Raw genomic sequence first — 15862 nt, forward strand, 5'->3', positions numbered from 1 at the left:
AAATTACTTTAACTGCACTGCACAAGGTAACAGGATATTTCCTCAAGTTAAAACTAAAATATAATCTTGCTTAACTTTCAGCAACCGAACTCTTTGTCTCACCAGAGCAAAGGGATCAAATTCAGATTTTAAACATTACATCTATCATCTGCTTCAAGATTCAAACAACAGCTCCCATGTCCTTTGCAGACCTAGATCCTCCTGCTACAAACCTGCAGACATATCTTACATGGTACTACTTCTGACCTAACCAATTGCATTAGGCATAATAAAATTAAAAACACTGGCAGTTTTACTGTTCCTACTAGTTTTCTTTGCATTGGGTTATTAAATTTCAATAAAATGTCAAAATCAACATAAGATTTTCATAGTATATATTTTGATTAAAATAGATACAGAAAAATTCACACAGCATGAATGAGAAGTTGTAAGTTATGTTTCAATAAAGACCAGGGTCAGTGAATGAGGGCATTTCATTACTCCACAGCTTTCCTGGCAAGGCATTTCCCCCATCTCCCCCCTCTCCCACCCCCCAACATTCTATATAAGCAGTCAAACATAAATCATTAGTCTCCATGGCAGACTCCCGCTGTACTTCAATCAGCCTGCGCTGTCAGGATGGTCTGGTAATTAACATTAACACAGGTCTATCCTGTCAGCCACGGAGTGTATATACAAGACCAGCACCTAATAATAAATCTAATTAATAGGATATCTGCATCACTATGCACTCCCCAAAAAGGAGAGCAATTTAAGGTTACAGACAGTAATTAAAGACAATGCAAATGTACTTGCTTTTCCACCAAAGCCTACACAATTCAGATAACCATTAAGGATTCCATTCCTGATTTGGCATTATTTAGTGTACTTGGAGGAAGAAAGTTTTAATTCAAGGAGGCCTGAAACAGACAACCTCGTCAAAAAAAGTTACTAAACTACAAAAGAAACCGTTCATTTCAGTCCAGTCTTCCCTTCACACACACAGAGCTCAAACACCAGCAACTTTCTTCGGACTTGACCTTCTCTTTCAATGCACGTAAACATTTTTGGAATAAAGACATTGTAAGTGCTCTCTTAAAATCCATTAAGTGTTTCTTAGTTGTCAGTGGTTGGTTTGGGTTTTGTTTTGTTTTGGTTTTTTTTTCACTTTAATATTAACCAACACACCTTCAGTTTTTCCTTTGTGCATTATGAAAGCATCATGTGCCACTCCTTGATTAATCGGCACTTGGTCAGCTGTTTCTAACCATAGCAAGTAATTTTTATGACACTAGTTACTTGGGAAAAGATTGCATACAATTCCAGATGAGGAAAATGCAATTCAATTCCAACCTTAAGGAATAAGTAACACTAAACAGAAATGATAAAAAATTCAAACCGGTCTCTCCCAATATAGTGACAAGTCAGTCAGCAGCTCTTGTACAGAAGTCCACTATGGTCACTCTTACTTTAAAAAAGGAGTCTGATGGAGGACATTTTAATAATAAATTATCGGTAAGCAGCAGTCAACAAACTGCTTTCAAAACATGAGCTTAAAATAACTGCTTTACTAACTTAAAACTTTATTCAGTCAACGTAATGCCCATCTTTAAGTTACACACCAGGTGACTGCAATCCTATAAATGCTGCAGATACAGCTCCAAAAATAACTTCTAAAATGAACTGAACTGCTACAGGAGTGGGGAAAAGTTTTGAATATTCTTCCTGATGCTAAAAAAAGAAAATAAAATTTTTTCTTAAGTGGAATGGAGCTTTTGTTTTGATGTTACAAAGAGGCTGCCAAGGATTTTTTTTAAAAAAAAACCACACCTCAGAACAACTCTTATGAAGTTTATGAACATACAAGTTCTAGAAGCTTTACAGCCTCATTATTACAAGACAATCATAAATCAGAAAAATGCCTCAGACCATTATCTTAAGATTTAGAGACAATTTAAAAACCAGATTCAAAAGATCACTAATGATAAACATCACACAAACAATACTCAACACTTGTTACATGCTGCTTCGTACAATTTTAACATTACAACCCAGAGTTTAAAAATTAGTCTAAGACTCTCTGGGCAAACATTTATTATAAAGCCTTTATCCTAAAAAATATTCACCTCTTATTCATTAAGAAGCATGATTTGTAATGAAATAATGAGGGTTTATTGCAAGATCTGATAAACTGAAAAACAGACATGCTAATGTGGCTAATGCCCCTTCATCAAATCTGACAAGTCAGCAAAACCCCAGCTTAGCACAGGCTACATTTACATAATCTCAAACAATAAGGTCATGTACAAAAGTAACTAGATAACTTCTCAGGGAGAACTTATTTACAACACAGTTCTTCAGTCCTAATTCATGCAGACATTTTGGTTAAGACAATGAGACTGACACGAGATTTGCAGTTCTGGGCACTGGGCTCTGCAAACTCACACGCACTTGTCTCAGCGAGCACAGTAAACAGAGAGAGTAGCAACCAAAAACCAATTTATCTTTCTTAATCCCTACCTAGATGTTTTACAGCTAGCTTTGTTATAACTGCTAGTCAGAAAGTGCGAGCCTATGACACAGAATTAGATTTGTCTCTAAAAGCACGTTTTAATTTACATTTATAGGTAAACACATTTTTAAGTCACCTTCAACACAAGTTGACAGGAAGGCAGAAGTTTTTAGGTACAGCTCACAAAGGAAAAATGGATTCCTGATAAAGTCTACATCAACACCTTTTTAAAAAAAGTTCAGGCCACAAGTTTGAGCTGTGTACATTACAATCAGGTACAACATTCTGACTACTTACAGGTTCAGGAAAACAAAACACAAATACAAAAATTATACTACTGAAATCTAAGTTAACAGTTTACACATATTTGTTCACAATCTCCTGAAAGAATAAAAAATTAATTTCAATAAGTCAGAGTGCAACCACAGAGTGTGAAATGTCCAGTTTATTTTTTTTTAAATGGTGAAAAAAAAAGGTAAAACTTTTATTCATTTTCCACAAAGACAACCATTAAAGTATGCAAGTTGTCAGAAAAAAAAAAAAAAAACTGGGTTAGAATTGTAAAAGTATCTGAGAAGCTGAAGCACACACACATCAGAAAAAAAAAAAAAAAAAAAAATCAGGTCACATTTGATGGTGCAAACAATTACAGGAAATACAGCCTATTCCACATTCAGGAAGAGCCCTCTCTTCCCACAGGTTTGCACTAGTCTGATAATAACAATCCAGCTTCCTAGTTATTATGACGTGCATTTTAAACATCCTTGTTAATCCACAAAAGCCTTATTCACACATAAGAAGTTTAAAACACACATATGTAAAAAATATCTGTAACCTAAACAAAACTGACTTTCACATTTTACTATAAAATAGTTTGGGGTTTTTTTTAAAAAAAATCCTTCATATACTTCTCACATCTTCAAAACCAAATGCCATAAGGCAGAGACTATTTACTAAGTTAAGCACCAAAACTTTAAAGGATCAAACACTAGTATAAGTTCAGAAAGGAAAACCTGTTTTGGAGAATACACACAGAACCAAAACAGGCCAAAAAAGTAGATCCACATTCTGAAACCTAACTGGATTAGATGTACTGCTCACCTAAACCAACAGGTACATTCCTATCTCGTTGCACATAATTACAAGAAGTAAACACAACAGAAACCCATTTGAGTTTTGTTTTTAAATACTTCCATGTAAAAATAAATAAATAAAAGACTAGCATTCCAGCAGAGAAAGCAATCCCATGTTTTCTTTCCTCAAATTCTTAGTGTTATGACTTTATTTCTTCAATTTGATCAGCACAAAATAAAAAGACAAAGGCTGATCGCAATATTATTCTTCTCAGGCATAAACAAAACCTTCAGAAAAAAGGTTATAGAGTAACTAAAAAAAAAACCAAACCAAAAAAACCACCCACCTACCAAAAGCACAACATTAAGCTAGAAGCAGCAAACCAAATGGGGGGTGGGGGTGTACATGCAAAGAGGGAACATGAACACTGTAGTTTTATTTTTAAATTATACATATAAACCTGTATATATACACACCTGCCCCTAATATTTGGTATTCTCAAAGGTGCCATGAAACAATTAATGAAACTATTAAATATTATACTTTTAAAGTAAGCATTCTAAATCTTGCAGACCCTTCTGGGAAACCAACAGTTTGCTATTGCTAAACCCTTCTGGTGATGTCAGTGCAGCATACAGTTCAAGATATTTAACACGGTGCCTCTTTGGTAACCAGGACAAATGTTTTACAGAACAACAGTTGTTCCAACTTCTCAACTGTTCATTGTTATTGCCTATTCCACCCATGTAATACTGCGTGTAAGCATACATATATGTAAGTCCATGCCAATATAGATACCCACACAAATCCACAAGTACTTTGTCGTTTTTTGTTATCTTCTAATAGATTTGTTAATTTCACTACTCAAGTCAGTAATGGTGTTCAGAGGCCAGTCTCACGCCTCGGAAAAAAAATAACTGGCGCCCCTTAGCGTTCAAATTTTGAAGTCTTGAAGCAATTTACTCGATTTGCATGAAGCATTTTTTTCAACATTCCAAAAAGTTTTCTGCCTCCACAATACTTCCACCCAACTGCCAACGTAAACAGGAAAAGCAGAAATGCTTAAAGGGATAGCAGACCTCTTCCTGAAACTAGTTAGCAACACAGATTGTATTTTATTTTTCTTTTAAAGAAGAGTGTGAGGAATAGCTCCAATACAAGCCTTAAACTTTTTCAGCAACAGCCTCCACAGCCCTCATTTTGGAATTCCAATACTTGACAAAACAGATTTCCAGAGCTTTCAATTTTTAAAAAATGTATCAAAAGATGCAAGGATTTCAGACATTTCTTTTTCAGCTTCCTTCTTGTATGGGGAAATGTTTTCCTTTGTTTCGTTCTCTGACACCAAACAAAAAAAAAAAAGGTTTCAGGCCTCCTCTGGCAAAATTCAGGAATTTAAAAATCTGATACCAAGCCTTTGGGAGGCTCATCTGTGCTAAAAAGGAGTCTTCTCAGTCAAGTTTCTTCTTGATACTTATTGCAAATCTAACTATTCTGAAGAGATTGCTGTGGTGACCAAGAACGTAAGTTTTACATAGTTTTACTTTTCACATCCATATTTTCTCCAATATAAATTTAAACTTCACCTAGAGTCTTTAAAAATAGAATTTCCCATTATATCACATCCCACAGTCCATTTTTCAAGTATTCTTCACCGTGTTGTTTTTTTTTTTTTTACTCCTCTATCATTTATTTCAGAAGGCAGCATTTTCTCGATATGCTGTTTTTTTGTTGTACTACAGTCACTATCTCATTCTTACAGTCTTGGGAGAGGACAGGGAGTTTTTTCTACCAAATATAACCAGCGCTTTCATCTTCAGAGGTCAACAACTTCCCAAACTTCTTTTAACAATGAGGAATACGTCCACAAACAAGAATCCTAACTCGAAATCTCGAAATTCAGTATTTCATGCTAAGAAACCCAACAAGCTGAAACGGTGTGATTAATGTACAGCTTTATCACATTCTACAAAGCTACCAAACACGATTAAACAAACTGGTCTCTCTAACTCTCCAGAAAGCCTAGGTTTAAGGTGGTGAGAAAGGAAATGCTTTCAGCAAGGAAAGCAAACCTGTGAATCCAAGCATAAAGAGAATTTAAAATAGTAAAAACAACAGTTTCGCCTTATTTTTAACACAGTGGGCCTGCAACATGTATGGGACACATGAAGTTCCCAGCATACTCCTTTTTTCCTTCTAAATCGCGATTGATTGTTTGTAAAAACTCAACCTTAAAGGGAGCTATTTAGGAGGAGAGAAAAAAAGAAAAAGGGGGGGGGGGGGGGGGGGCGCCTCGCCCCTCCGAGGCAGGAGGGGTGCGGGGCTGGGGGCGGCAGCGGACGGGTGACAGTAGAAGACGAGGCAATTCCGTAAATTATATTTTTTCCCCTTCACTAAAGTCACGCAGGAGTGTTTCAAGTTAGTTTCTTTAAAAGGTAAGGACAGCTAAGAAAAATTTGTTCGCTTCCCTTGCAGTGTAGGAAAATTATAATTAGTTTGTGGCCAGTTTGGGGTGGGGTAGAGCTGGAGCTGAAGAAAAAGCTCAGCCCCCTCCGCCTTAGTCATTCAAGTTCAAGCAGCTTCCAGAACGGCCAAATCTCGAAACCAAACACCCTCCCACCCCCCGCCCCCCCGCCGGGGCCCGCCGGCCGGGCGGCGGAGCGCTCCCCGGAGGGCGCCGCGCAGGACCCCGCTCCCCGCCGCGGGAGGGGAGCGCCGCCAGCAGCCAGCCTTTCCCCTCCTCCCTGCCTTCCCCCAGAGCACATTCCTGAGCTCCTCTCCTCGCTCCCTCCCCTCCGTGCGGTAGTTACCCTTCCCCCGGTTTTAGGAGACGGTGCGGAGACGGGAAAAAAGCAAAAATAAGGGAGGGGAAGGGGGGGGGGAAGGAGACAGACAGACACCCCCACGGGAGAGCAGGGACCTGCGCGGCCAGGGCTGCCTCTTCCCCCTCCCACTCGCGCACCGAGTCCCCCGGCAGCACACGGCGGCAGCCAGGGCGGGGAGAGCCCGCACTTCCCCTTTGTTTTAGGCACCCCAGCCGGGGGCCGAGTGCGTGCGGAGAACAGCGAGGAGAGCGAAACAGGCCCCGGGCTCCCCCCGCCGCCCGGCCGGGGCTGGGGCGGGGGGCCGAGCGGGATCCCGGGAGCGGCTCGGAGGCCCGGGTAGGGGGGGAGGCAGGGCAGGGCGGGGGAGGGGGCGGCCAGGCGAGCGCTTTTACCTTCGTCCAGCAGCCTCTCGAGGTGGTTGAAGATCCCGCAGAAGTTGGGGAGGCTGCTCATCAGCTTCTTGTCGTTCATCAGCTGCATCAGGTAATCGGGGCTCGGCTTCGGCTTCTCCTTGGTTTCCATTTCCCCAACCATATTCCAAGCCCGCGCAGAGACGGCGAGCGCCCGCAGCAGCTCCGCCGAGCAACGCGACCGCGGCACGGGGCGCCCGGCTGGATCCGGGCGGGCAGGGAGGCGGTGGGGGAGGGGAGGGGGCGGGGAGGGGAGCTTCCCCGAGGAAGGAGGAGAAGGAGGAGGATTCAAATCCGGAGGCAAACGCAGACCCGCCGCCGAGTCCCAGGGACCGAAAAAAAGAGGAAACTCGGTAGAACCCCCCGTGCGGGCTGCGCCCTCCTCCCCGGGCACAAGGACCCGCCGCCGCCTCTCGGTGGTGCCGCCGCCGCCGCTTCCCTGCTCCGTGCGCCCTCGGCCGGCGCAGTCCTCGGTGTCGCCCCCCTCCTCCTCCTCCTCCTCCTCCTCCCGCGCACACACACGCTGAGCCCGGCTTCTCCTCTCGGCGCTGCCCCCTGTCTCCGCGGCGGGGGAGGGAGGGGACGAGCGGGGCGGGCGGGCGCTGCTGGCGCGGCTGCCGCTTCCAAGGAGCCGCCGCCGGTGCCGCTCCGCTGTTGCCGCCGCCGCCGCTGTTGTTGCCGCCGCGCTGCGCCTGGCGTGTCCTCCTCTCCGCCCTCCGCCCGCCCGCCCGCCCGCCCGCCGCCGCTGCCGCCTGTGGCTGGTGAGTCTCAGCCCCGCCGCCGCCTCCTCACTTCTCCTCAGTTCGCTCCGGAGTTCGCTTCAGTTCAGGCTGCGCTGGCAGCAGCAGCAGCAGCGGCGGCGGCAGGAGGGGAGGGGGCAGGGCCCGCGGGGTGGGGACATGCCGGGGGGCGGGCCCGGGGCGGGGCGGCCCTTCCTCGGCGGGCGGCGGAGGCAGCGCCGCTTGGCGGAGCCAGCCTTCCCTCCCTTTCCGCTCCTAGGGCCCGGCCCGGCGCGGCGGGGGTGCGGGGGGCGCCGCACGGGCCGGAGGGGGCTGTCCTCCTCCTCCGCCTCCTCCGCCCCCTACCGACCACGCCCCCCTGCAAGCGTCTGCGTGCGGACGCGCAGCATCGCGTGCTACTCCCGCGCGCCTCCCCCCACCCCCGCCCCGCGGGAGCACGCGCGCGCACAGAGCTCTACTAAGCAGCCGGAGCCGCGCGGCTTCGCCCGTTCCGCGCGGGGGGGGAGGGGGGGGCGGCGGGTCACGTGCCCCGCGGGGGCGGGGCGAGCCCCACAGAGGCGCGCGTGCATCCGCTGTTTACAACAGCGCCGGCGCTTCGCGTGGCCGCGGTCCCGCGCGGCGGAGGGGCGCAGCCGAGCGGCGGGGCCGGGGGGGGGCGCGGGTGGCTGCCGCGCATGCGGCCGCGGGCGGGGGGCGGCGCGGGTGGCGGAGCGGCGCGAGGAGCGATTTCCAATCGGTAAAGCGGGCGGCCCGGCGGAGGGGCCGGGGGGCACCGCGGCAGTGAGCCGTGACCGGCCCGCGGCGGTGACGGGCGCTGCACTCCCCTTTCTCCCGCCCACTCCGCCGCCGTGCTGTGGGAGCGGCGTCCCGGCGGCGGAGGGGTGCGGGGCCTGCGGGGCTGCCCGCCGCTGGGCCTGCGGGGCTGGGGAGCGGTGCGGGCGGCCCCGGCCCGGCCCGGCCCTACGCGCGCCCCTTCCCCCGCACGCTCGGCCTCGCAGAGAGGACGGCGGCCCCCGCCTGCGGCCCGCCCGCCTTCGCGGTACTGCCCTCCTGGCTGGGGCGGGCGCCCTCCGTGCTGGCAGGGCAGCCCGTGTGCTGGCGGCAGCCGCGGCTGGGCGACGCTGTGGATAGCGACGCGACGGGAGCAGCAGCATCCGGCCACCGGAACCGCCGCTCGGTGCTCGGGCCGCTACAGCCGCGGTGGCGAAGCAGCGCGGCGCGGTTGCTTGTACGTATCCTCCTTCCCCGCGCAGCTGCGGGGTGTTCTGGCTTGGGTTTTACTACTTAGGAAGTCGTGAGAAAGCTTCGCTGCAATTTGCAGTAGCTTGGTAGAATTTACGTTCTAAAACTAGGTAAAAATCGCTTCATGCTTCGTCTAGTTCGCTGAAAACGGTCGTTTTTAATAAGACTAAAGTTAGCTTTCGCCTGAAGTTCTGTAAAACTTCAAATGGATTTTCATACATTTGAAGCACAGTATTTGAAGAAGCTTTAAATACTAGGTTAATCGCAATGAACGATGTTTCTAAAAACTAAAAAGAAGCAGAGACGTTGTCATCGTGATACGCGAGCAGTTTTATCGGGTGCTGCCAAGCAGTGCTGTTCTACCCTTCTTCAAAGGTGCACGTTGACAAAAAACGATGAGAAAGTGTAGTTCTCGTAATGGGAAAAATGTCATGTATTATTGTATTTCTTCTAGTCTTCATTGTATTTTTCCCCTGCAAACATGTAGAACTCATTATTTGCATGTGAGAATTTTTATTTCATGTCAGGGTTCTGTTTACATTAGATAAAAATTAATGACTTCTGCAAGATAAGTCAGGCTTACTGCTTCCATCATTTTATAAGTGTGTAATCAGCAATAAAATATTATCTTTGTTATCAAAGAAGGAGCAGCAATGTTACAAACCATTTTTTCTAATATAGATTCTAGTCCATCAATAGCACGCCCAAAGCATGCTGCAGTATGGCTGTGGATGATGAAACAATACAGTTTCTATTTAGTAACAAGATTGCATTTACTCTTTTTTCAACCCCCTTTTAAAATTGGAACAACCTTATAAGCTTAACAAAATTGCCATCCTTGTTATTTATTGTAGTTCATTCTGAAAAGATGATGCATTTTTGTAGTCTTTTATTTGCTAATTTTTAACCAGTGACTGAAGGCTTTTTTTAACCTTGTGAAAACTTGCTATTGCTTCAGTTTGATTAAGGGCATCCATCAGACGGCAGGCTTTCATCTTAAAATCAGATGGACTTAGATAATGTTAGAATAATTGTTCCGGACTGCTGATTCTCACAGTAAAAATAGCATGTGGAGACTTTTTTCCAGCAGATCTGGTGTTCTCATACCACTTCATTATTGATTCCTGTTTGTAAGGTACTTTCAGTGTTTGAATACGAGCAGACAATACAAGGTAAGAAACACCCACACAAGTTGTTGTCCGCTACCTATCAGTTGTCTTACCTTCTAATAGGAATGATACAGCTTATCCTAAGCTATTCTGCATTATTTATTGGAGAGAAAGAAGATGCACGCCAGCAGTTATTGAGGAATCACTCATGCAGTGCTATGCAAAACTCAGGCTCTAGTTTCCTCTGTGTTAACATGAAGTATTTTCTCAGTCTGAACAGTATAGAAATTGAGGCAAAGCTGTGTGCTCAAGCTCCCCATGTAATTAGCCATAAATTACTTTTGGAAGAATCATGGATGAGAGTTTTTCTTAAATACTTAAGGACTCCAATTTAAATCTTTGGGAAAATGCCCTTGGAAAAGCTGAATGCTTGAACAAAATACAGATAATATTAGTTTTAAATAAGTGAATCAGCATGATACGTTTCTTCATCAAGTACACAGTAAAAACAAGAAAGCTACCTAAAAGCTCCTCTCAGTGTATCTTACGTTCTTCTCTCTGCCTTTACCTTCCCACAGTTCCATATCCCAGGAAAGGCTGGTTTAAGAGTGCATGGGAGATTAAAGTTGAATTAGTTCTGGTTAAAGAGCTGTGAGAACGTTTATCTCCCATCAAGACTGGTGTGTCTACAGCCTGATCTAGAGGTGCTAGAAATACTCTTTGCACTGTGTTGAACTTTGCAGTTTTCCCATGGGGGAAGAAATGGGTGGGGAGGTGGGGGGGATACACACAGGGCTGGGTAAACTGGTCCTGTGGATAAGGGGGAGTGGTTGTGTGGTATTGATGGGGCAAGGGCGGGGAGTGGGGAGAGGTTGGTTTGTTTCAAGGTAACCAAATCCTGTTTGTTAGGTAACTAACTACCCAATGCCTTAACTTCTGTCTAGATGCAATTAAAGGTCCCTATCTTGAACTTTTGTGTTTTCGCCTATGTAGCCCTTCTTGTATCTTGTAACCTGTCGTATTCTGCAACAGCTTCTCTTTTACAGTGAAGTTTTATTGCATTAATCTAATCTTGAAGTAAGAAAAATTACGATAATGCCAGCAGCAGCCTCTGTATGTTACAGTAAAGGCCTGCAATGATCATAAAAAGCAAATTCAATTACTGCTTTAATGTTCATAGCTGATACCACCTTGGGAAATAGGAATGCTGAAGGCTGATGACTACTGGGAAGCATACTGTTCTAGTTAAAGTTTTGGCTGTTACTTCCAGCATCTCTGACCAAATCGCAGGCATATGCAGTTGGATGTCATCAGCCTTCTGCCATGCTGTCTGTAAGAGGAAGGTACCAATGTGCTATGCTACTCTTCTTCAGGGAAAGAACCAATTCTTCACTTACCTGTTACAGACACTTGAGAAAAATATACTGTGTTTGTGATTCAGTATTGAATCGTTCATGGTGTATAAGGTTGTAGCTGCTATAACTGTAATGCAGCAGTCAGATGTGGCCACTACCAGATGAATATCTGAAATTCATTCATCTCTGCAAGGTGATTAACATGTGAACAGAATAAGGTCTAGAGCCAGACTAAAAATCTCAAGAACGAATTACATAGAAATTCTGTGGTATCTGACATCAAAAATGGATTTCCTTTGACATTAAGCCAGTCTGACAGGTAACTTTTCAAACAGAAGCTATAGTAGTGCATCATTCAAAGTAATTAGCAGATGACATACTGTTCATAGTCTAAGGATGGACATTTCTGAATTCTGTGTGTGATCTTAAGAGACAATGCCTAAATTTGTCCACTATTGATGCTAAGTGATCGCTGAAGATATGGAAGATACAGGTTTTGAGCATACCTTAGTCTGGAAGCATTCAGATTTGTATATTTTACACTTGGGTACTTCAAGCTGTACAGCTGTGAAGAAGGGTGTAGTAACTGACAGTATCACTCACTCCTATTAAAACTGGCCATTCCTCAGGTTGGAGTAAAGGAGCCAAAAGAAGAGATGTCTTTGTGATTCATCCTCTTAGACAAGAGTAGGAAGAGCTGCATTCTCGCTGTTCCTGTGGCTGTGTATTAATTATGCAGTTAAGTTGCTAAGTCAAACAAAAATGTATTTTCTGTCTTTGACCTGATGGTCTGATATAAATATCACATGCCTGGCTGTTTTCTTAGTGAGTTATGTATTCCATATGCCTTAAGTTACTGTGATAGGGTACTGTTACGCAGATAGGATGGAGGGGCCTAAATTCTGCTTCATAAAACATTAAGCATTTTGTTTAACTCTCAGTAGTTAAGGAGGGCATGGGTATCTCTGTGTTGGACTTCATTTTTTATCTAACTACCAAATAGTCATGGTTATGTGTGGAAAAGATGTAAATCAATATGGAGTTGAATGTATTACATCAGTGTTCAAGTTTGCTGTAGATTAATCACCTAGCAGATAGGATTTTTAAGTAGATAATTTCCATGGGTAAGTAATGTCTGTACATGTGGTTTCTTTATGTACCACTATGTGGGCTTTCCTCCGGAAAAGATGGCATAATAGCAACAAGAAAAGGTGTGCGTGCCTAGAGAGGATGGTAGTTCTGGGCTCCCAAGAAATCTCTGTGCATTAAAACCAAAGCTGAGATTGATTTCATTTCATGCTTTTCAGGAGGAGATGAAAATGAAGTCTCATGTATGCCAGTTTTACTACAATGTTGCTGAGAAAGGTAGAAAACAGGAGGAGGGAAAGAAAAGCAACCTGAGAAAGCATAGAAAAGAAAAACTTACCAGCAAATAGAGTAATAAAACTAAATCAAGGTACTACATTGTAAATGTAAAATTCACCCACTTTATCATTTGGTTCATAACAGCACTTTAAATTTAAAAGCTATGAGGGGAAAAACTAATTATTCACAGAACGTACTTGAATCCTGTATTTTGAAGGTATGTTTTACCTCTGAGCTCATAAACTTCCCTACATGTTGTAATTTAAAAACACTTGCATTATTTTGGTGCATTTTACTGTTGGATCATAACTAATGGATACCCTTCCTAGCTCACTGAAAGAAGCCAAATAATCTCTTGAAGTACACCACATGTGTTTGGAGTGTTTCTAACCCCATGCATAGTCCTATAGCTTCAGTTAGTGTGTTAGGTACTACACTTTCTGCCTGTGCAGTCATAAAATTAGTACTACTACCTTTGTTATACAGCTCCGGACTTGCATAGCAGAGAATTTAAAATGGCTTCTGGCCTGTCCCTTTTGGAAAACTCATGTATGGAAATACTTTGTGAGCCAGCCTGTGCCACACATTGCAAAAGTGGGAGCAGCAGTGAGTATGTTTTACTGTAAGTGCTGCCTAACTCTGTGGAGTCACTGAATTGGCCATTGTTAAATGTAATACCTGGCATGGGAGTCCAGCTAACACACATTCTAGTTCAAAAGACTACGGTAATTGGGATATTTGCAAATAAAGGATATTAAGGATATCTTAGACGTTATTTCAGATATACTTGGCTTTTTACCTTCTATCCAGTTTGTACTAGATGTCTAACCTTAAAACTATCCAGGATAACATCGTACATTTTAATTGATGCAGTCACCTCAGCTACAGTAGTGCCCTTAGCAGCTTTTATTGTTTGCAATGTGTAACTAAAAATACAATGTTTCAAGACATAGTTCTGTGTAAAATAGGTAATTGGAAGTATTTTTACCATAGTGAGAAGTGTTTCTGCCTTCACTGTAAGATTAATAATAATAAAAGATACAAAGTTCATGTCACGGAAATTTACAGATTTATTTTGGCAACCACAGTGGCAAAGAGCTGACAGTTAAAGTTTTAAAGGAACTGCTTTTTCAGGAGCACCATCTTTTGGTAAAATACCATAGTAAGTTGGTTACTGTTGAATATAAATTAAATTTTTTCAGCCTTTGTAAATAGATTTAAATTAACCATTCCTCTTAATGACTAGTAAAACCAAGTAGAGCTTAAAATGTAACTAATGCATTAATTTAACTTTTCCTTTTTACATATCAGAAATACAAATGTGTATGTATATTGACGTACACTGAGGGATTGCTAGTGGTGTGTTGCTTATGCTTCTTCATGTTCAGTACTCAAAGAGCAGCAGTTCTTACCCAAGGAGCTTATATTTAGCTGGACAGAAAACATCAAAACAAATTATAAGAAAACTTTGCATTTTTAAAAATCTTTTGGTAATGAGCAAGAAACATCTGTATTGGTTGAGTGTTTTAATAAATTTAAGCAGCTGAAAAATCTAGAATCTTTTTCCTGATAAGAAATCTCCCCCCCCCCCTCCCCAAAATACTTCATATTTTCCAAGCCTTTGTTAAATACAAATCCTTTTTTGTGATTTAACGGTGAAGAGAAGTATCTGGAGTTAAAGCTATGAGAAGAGAGAGGGGCCAAGCAATATGAATCTTACAAGCTTTTGGAGGTGAGGCAGAATCGTTCAGCAGTGTTCATGGAAAGCAAAGGACAGAGAGCTACAGTGGTTGTTGACTACCCACGTGAAGACCACTGTGCCCCAGTGCTGTAGTAGCCCCAGAAGCCCGCTCCCTCCTCTACCTGTTCATGGGTATTTGTGACTTTTCTCTGAAAGGAAACAGCAGTGTCAATCTCTTAGTATTTTTTAATGATCTTTTTCACTTTAGAAAGCCTGAACTTTGTTTTGTTCATGAATGACTTACTGTCTCCTATTAGTTCCTCCTACCTGCAGTCTTTCTGTTGAGTGTGGCAGGTCTTCCCTGGAATACAGTAATCACGTAAGTTGTAGTTACATGCCCCACAGCCCGTTTCATACTTTGGTACTCTTCAGAAGCTATGAAGCGCTTTGTAATAAAGTACTCCAAGTTGCTTGGATGAAAGCCATTATAACATTGCAGAGAATTATTGCTTAAGCACTTGGATGAATTCAGGATTTCCTGATAGAAACAGGAAGTATCCCAATTCTCCTGCCATCTTTGTTGGCATTTGTAGGCTGGTGCATCCTGAATCCCTATCTGACTGTCACGGGAGCTCAGAGGACAAGTCACAACAATCAGTAAAACACAGCTCCTGGGCTCAAAGCCAAAAGGTGAACGTTTCTGGATTGCTAGCTAATCTGGGAGTTCTGACTCATTTTGAGCTACAGTCACTTCATAAAAGATCATATGATCTTATTGAGCTAATACTGTGTCTGATTATTATTTAAAATGAGTTCGTTGCTTGATGATGATAATTCATTGTTAGAAGCTTACCAGCGCAGTAAAGGGTGTGATTCACTTGCCTTATGGTATTCCTCTTGAACCTCCAAAAGATCTCTTTTCTCTCATAGTTCCTTTATCACAACTGCCAGCTCTGTGCAGGTGTCTTACACTTTTGGACGTCTGGAGCAGCCACTGCAAACCGTTGAGCAGTCAGCTGAACCTCACTGTAAGCATGCAGAAATGTTTTCCTGTTAACCACTTCTGTTCTCAGACCAGTCTGAACCACAGCTTGGGTTCAGGACCTTGACATGAACTAAGTTACTCAGTTGAAGGTAATGCAGTTGTTCCCTAGCTTCGGCTTTCAGAAATGTGTTAGTATTCTACATTCATCGAGTCATGGTGTTGGACAGACATGGAGTAGAGGGGCAAGGGAGTAGGCTGAAAAGTGCACTATGGTGCAGAGGCAAAATGGAGTAATCACCCAGATTTCGATACAGTGGTGTGATAAAAAAAATAAAATCACTGCAGCTGAATTTGAAGTGTCTGGAAGTTACACTTTTGAGCCTTCTCTCAAATTCTCATAAATTTGTATTATTCTTAGTTTGAAATGTTTTGTGTGTGGTCTCTGATTGTGACTGAAATACAGGGAACGGAAATTTCCTTTAGGTTCAAATGACTGGTACAGATCCAGTTCACGTAACTCTTAAGTACTCTGTTCATTTAGAACATGACAAGTTTCCATGTACATGCTACAACTTCTCTTATAAC

At 43.6% G+C, this 15862-nt stretch overlaps 2 protein-coding genes across 9 annotated transcripts in view; one reads left to right on the top strand and one right to left on the bottom strand.

The window, feature by feature from the left end:
* Positions 1 to 7549, bottom strand: part of QKI (QKI, KH domain containing RNA binding) — a 159735-nt gene extending 152186 nt beyond the window's left edge. For 2 of the 8 annotated variants that reach the window (XR_013928645.1, XM_080390573.1), the window contains exon 1: positions 6783 to 7543. Coding sequence is in view for 7 of the 8 variants with exons in the window: in XM_080390573.1 (XP_080246699.1) it covers positions 6783 to 6924 (142 nt within the window). In the remaining variant the exon portion in view is untranslated. Of the gene's footprint in view, positions 1 to 6782 lie in introns of all 8 variants that reach the window. The other 6 variants (XM_080390571.1, XM_080390570.1, XM_080390569.1 and 3 more) reach the window with 5 other exon arrangements.
* Positions 7550 to 7608: 59 nt separating this feature from the next.
* The window catches only part of LOC308065066 (uncharacterized protein), a 119756-nt gene continuing 111502 nt past the window's right edge, over positions 7609 to 15862 (top strand). The window contains exon 1 of the mRNA XM_080390582.1: positions 7609 to 8768. Within this exon, the coding sequence (XP_080246708.1) occupies positions 7700 to 8671 (972 nt within the window). The 5' untranslated portion in view covers positions 7609 to 7699 and the 3' untranslated portion in view covers positions 8672 to 8768. The remainder of the gene's footprint in view (positions 8769 to 15862) is intronic.

The sequence above is a fragment of the Falco punctatus genome (assembly GCF_963210335.1).
Source record: "Falco punctatus genome assembly, chromosome: 5".
NCBI lineage: Eukaryota > Metazoa > Chordata > Aves > Falconiformes > Falconidae > Falco > Falco punctatus.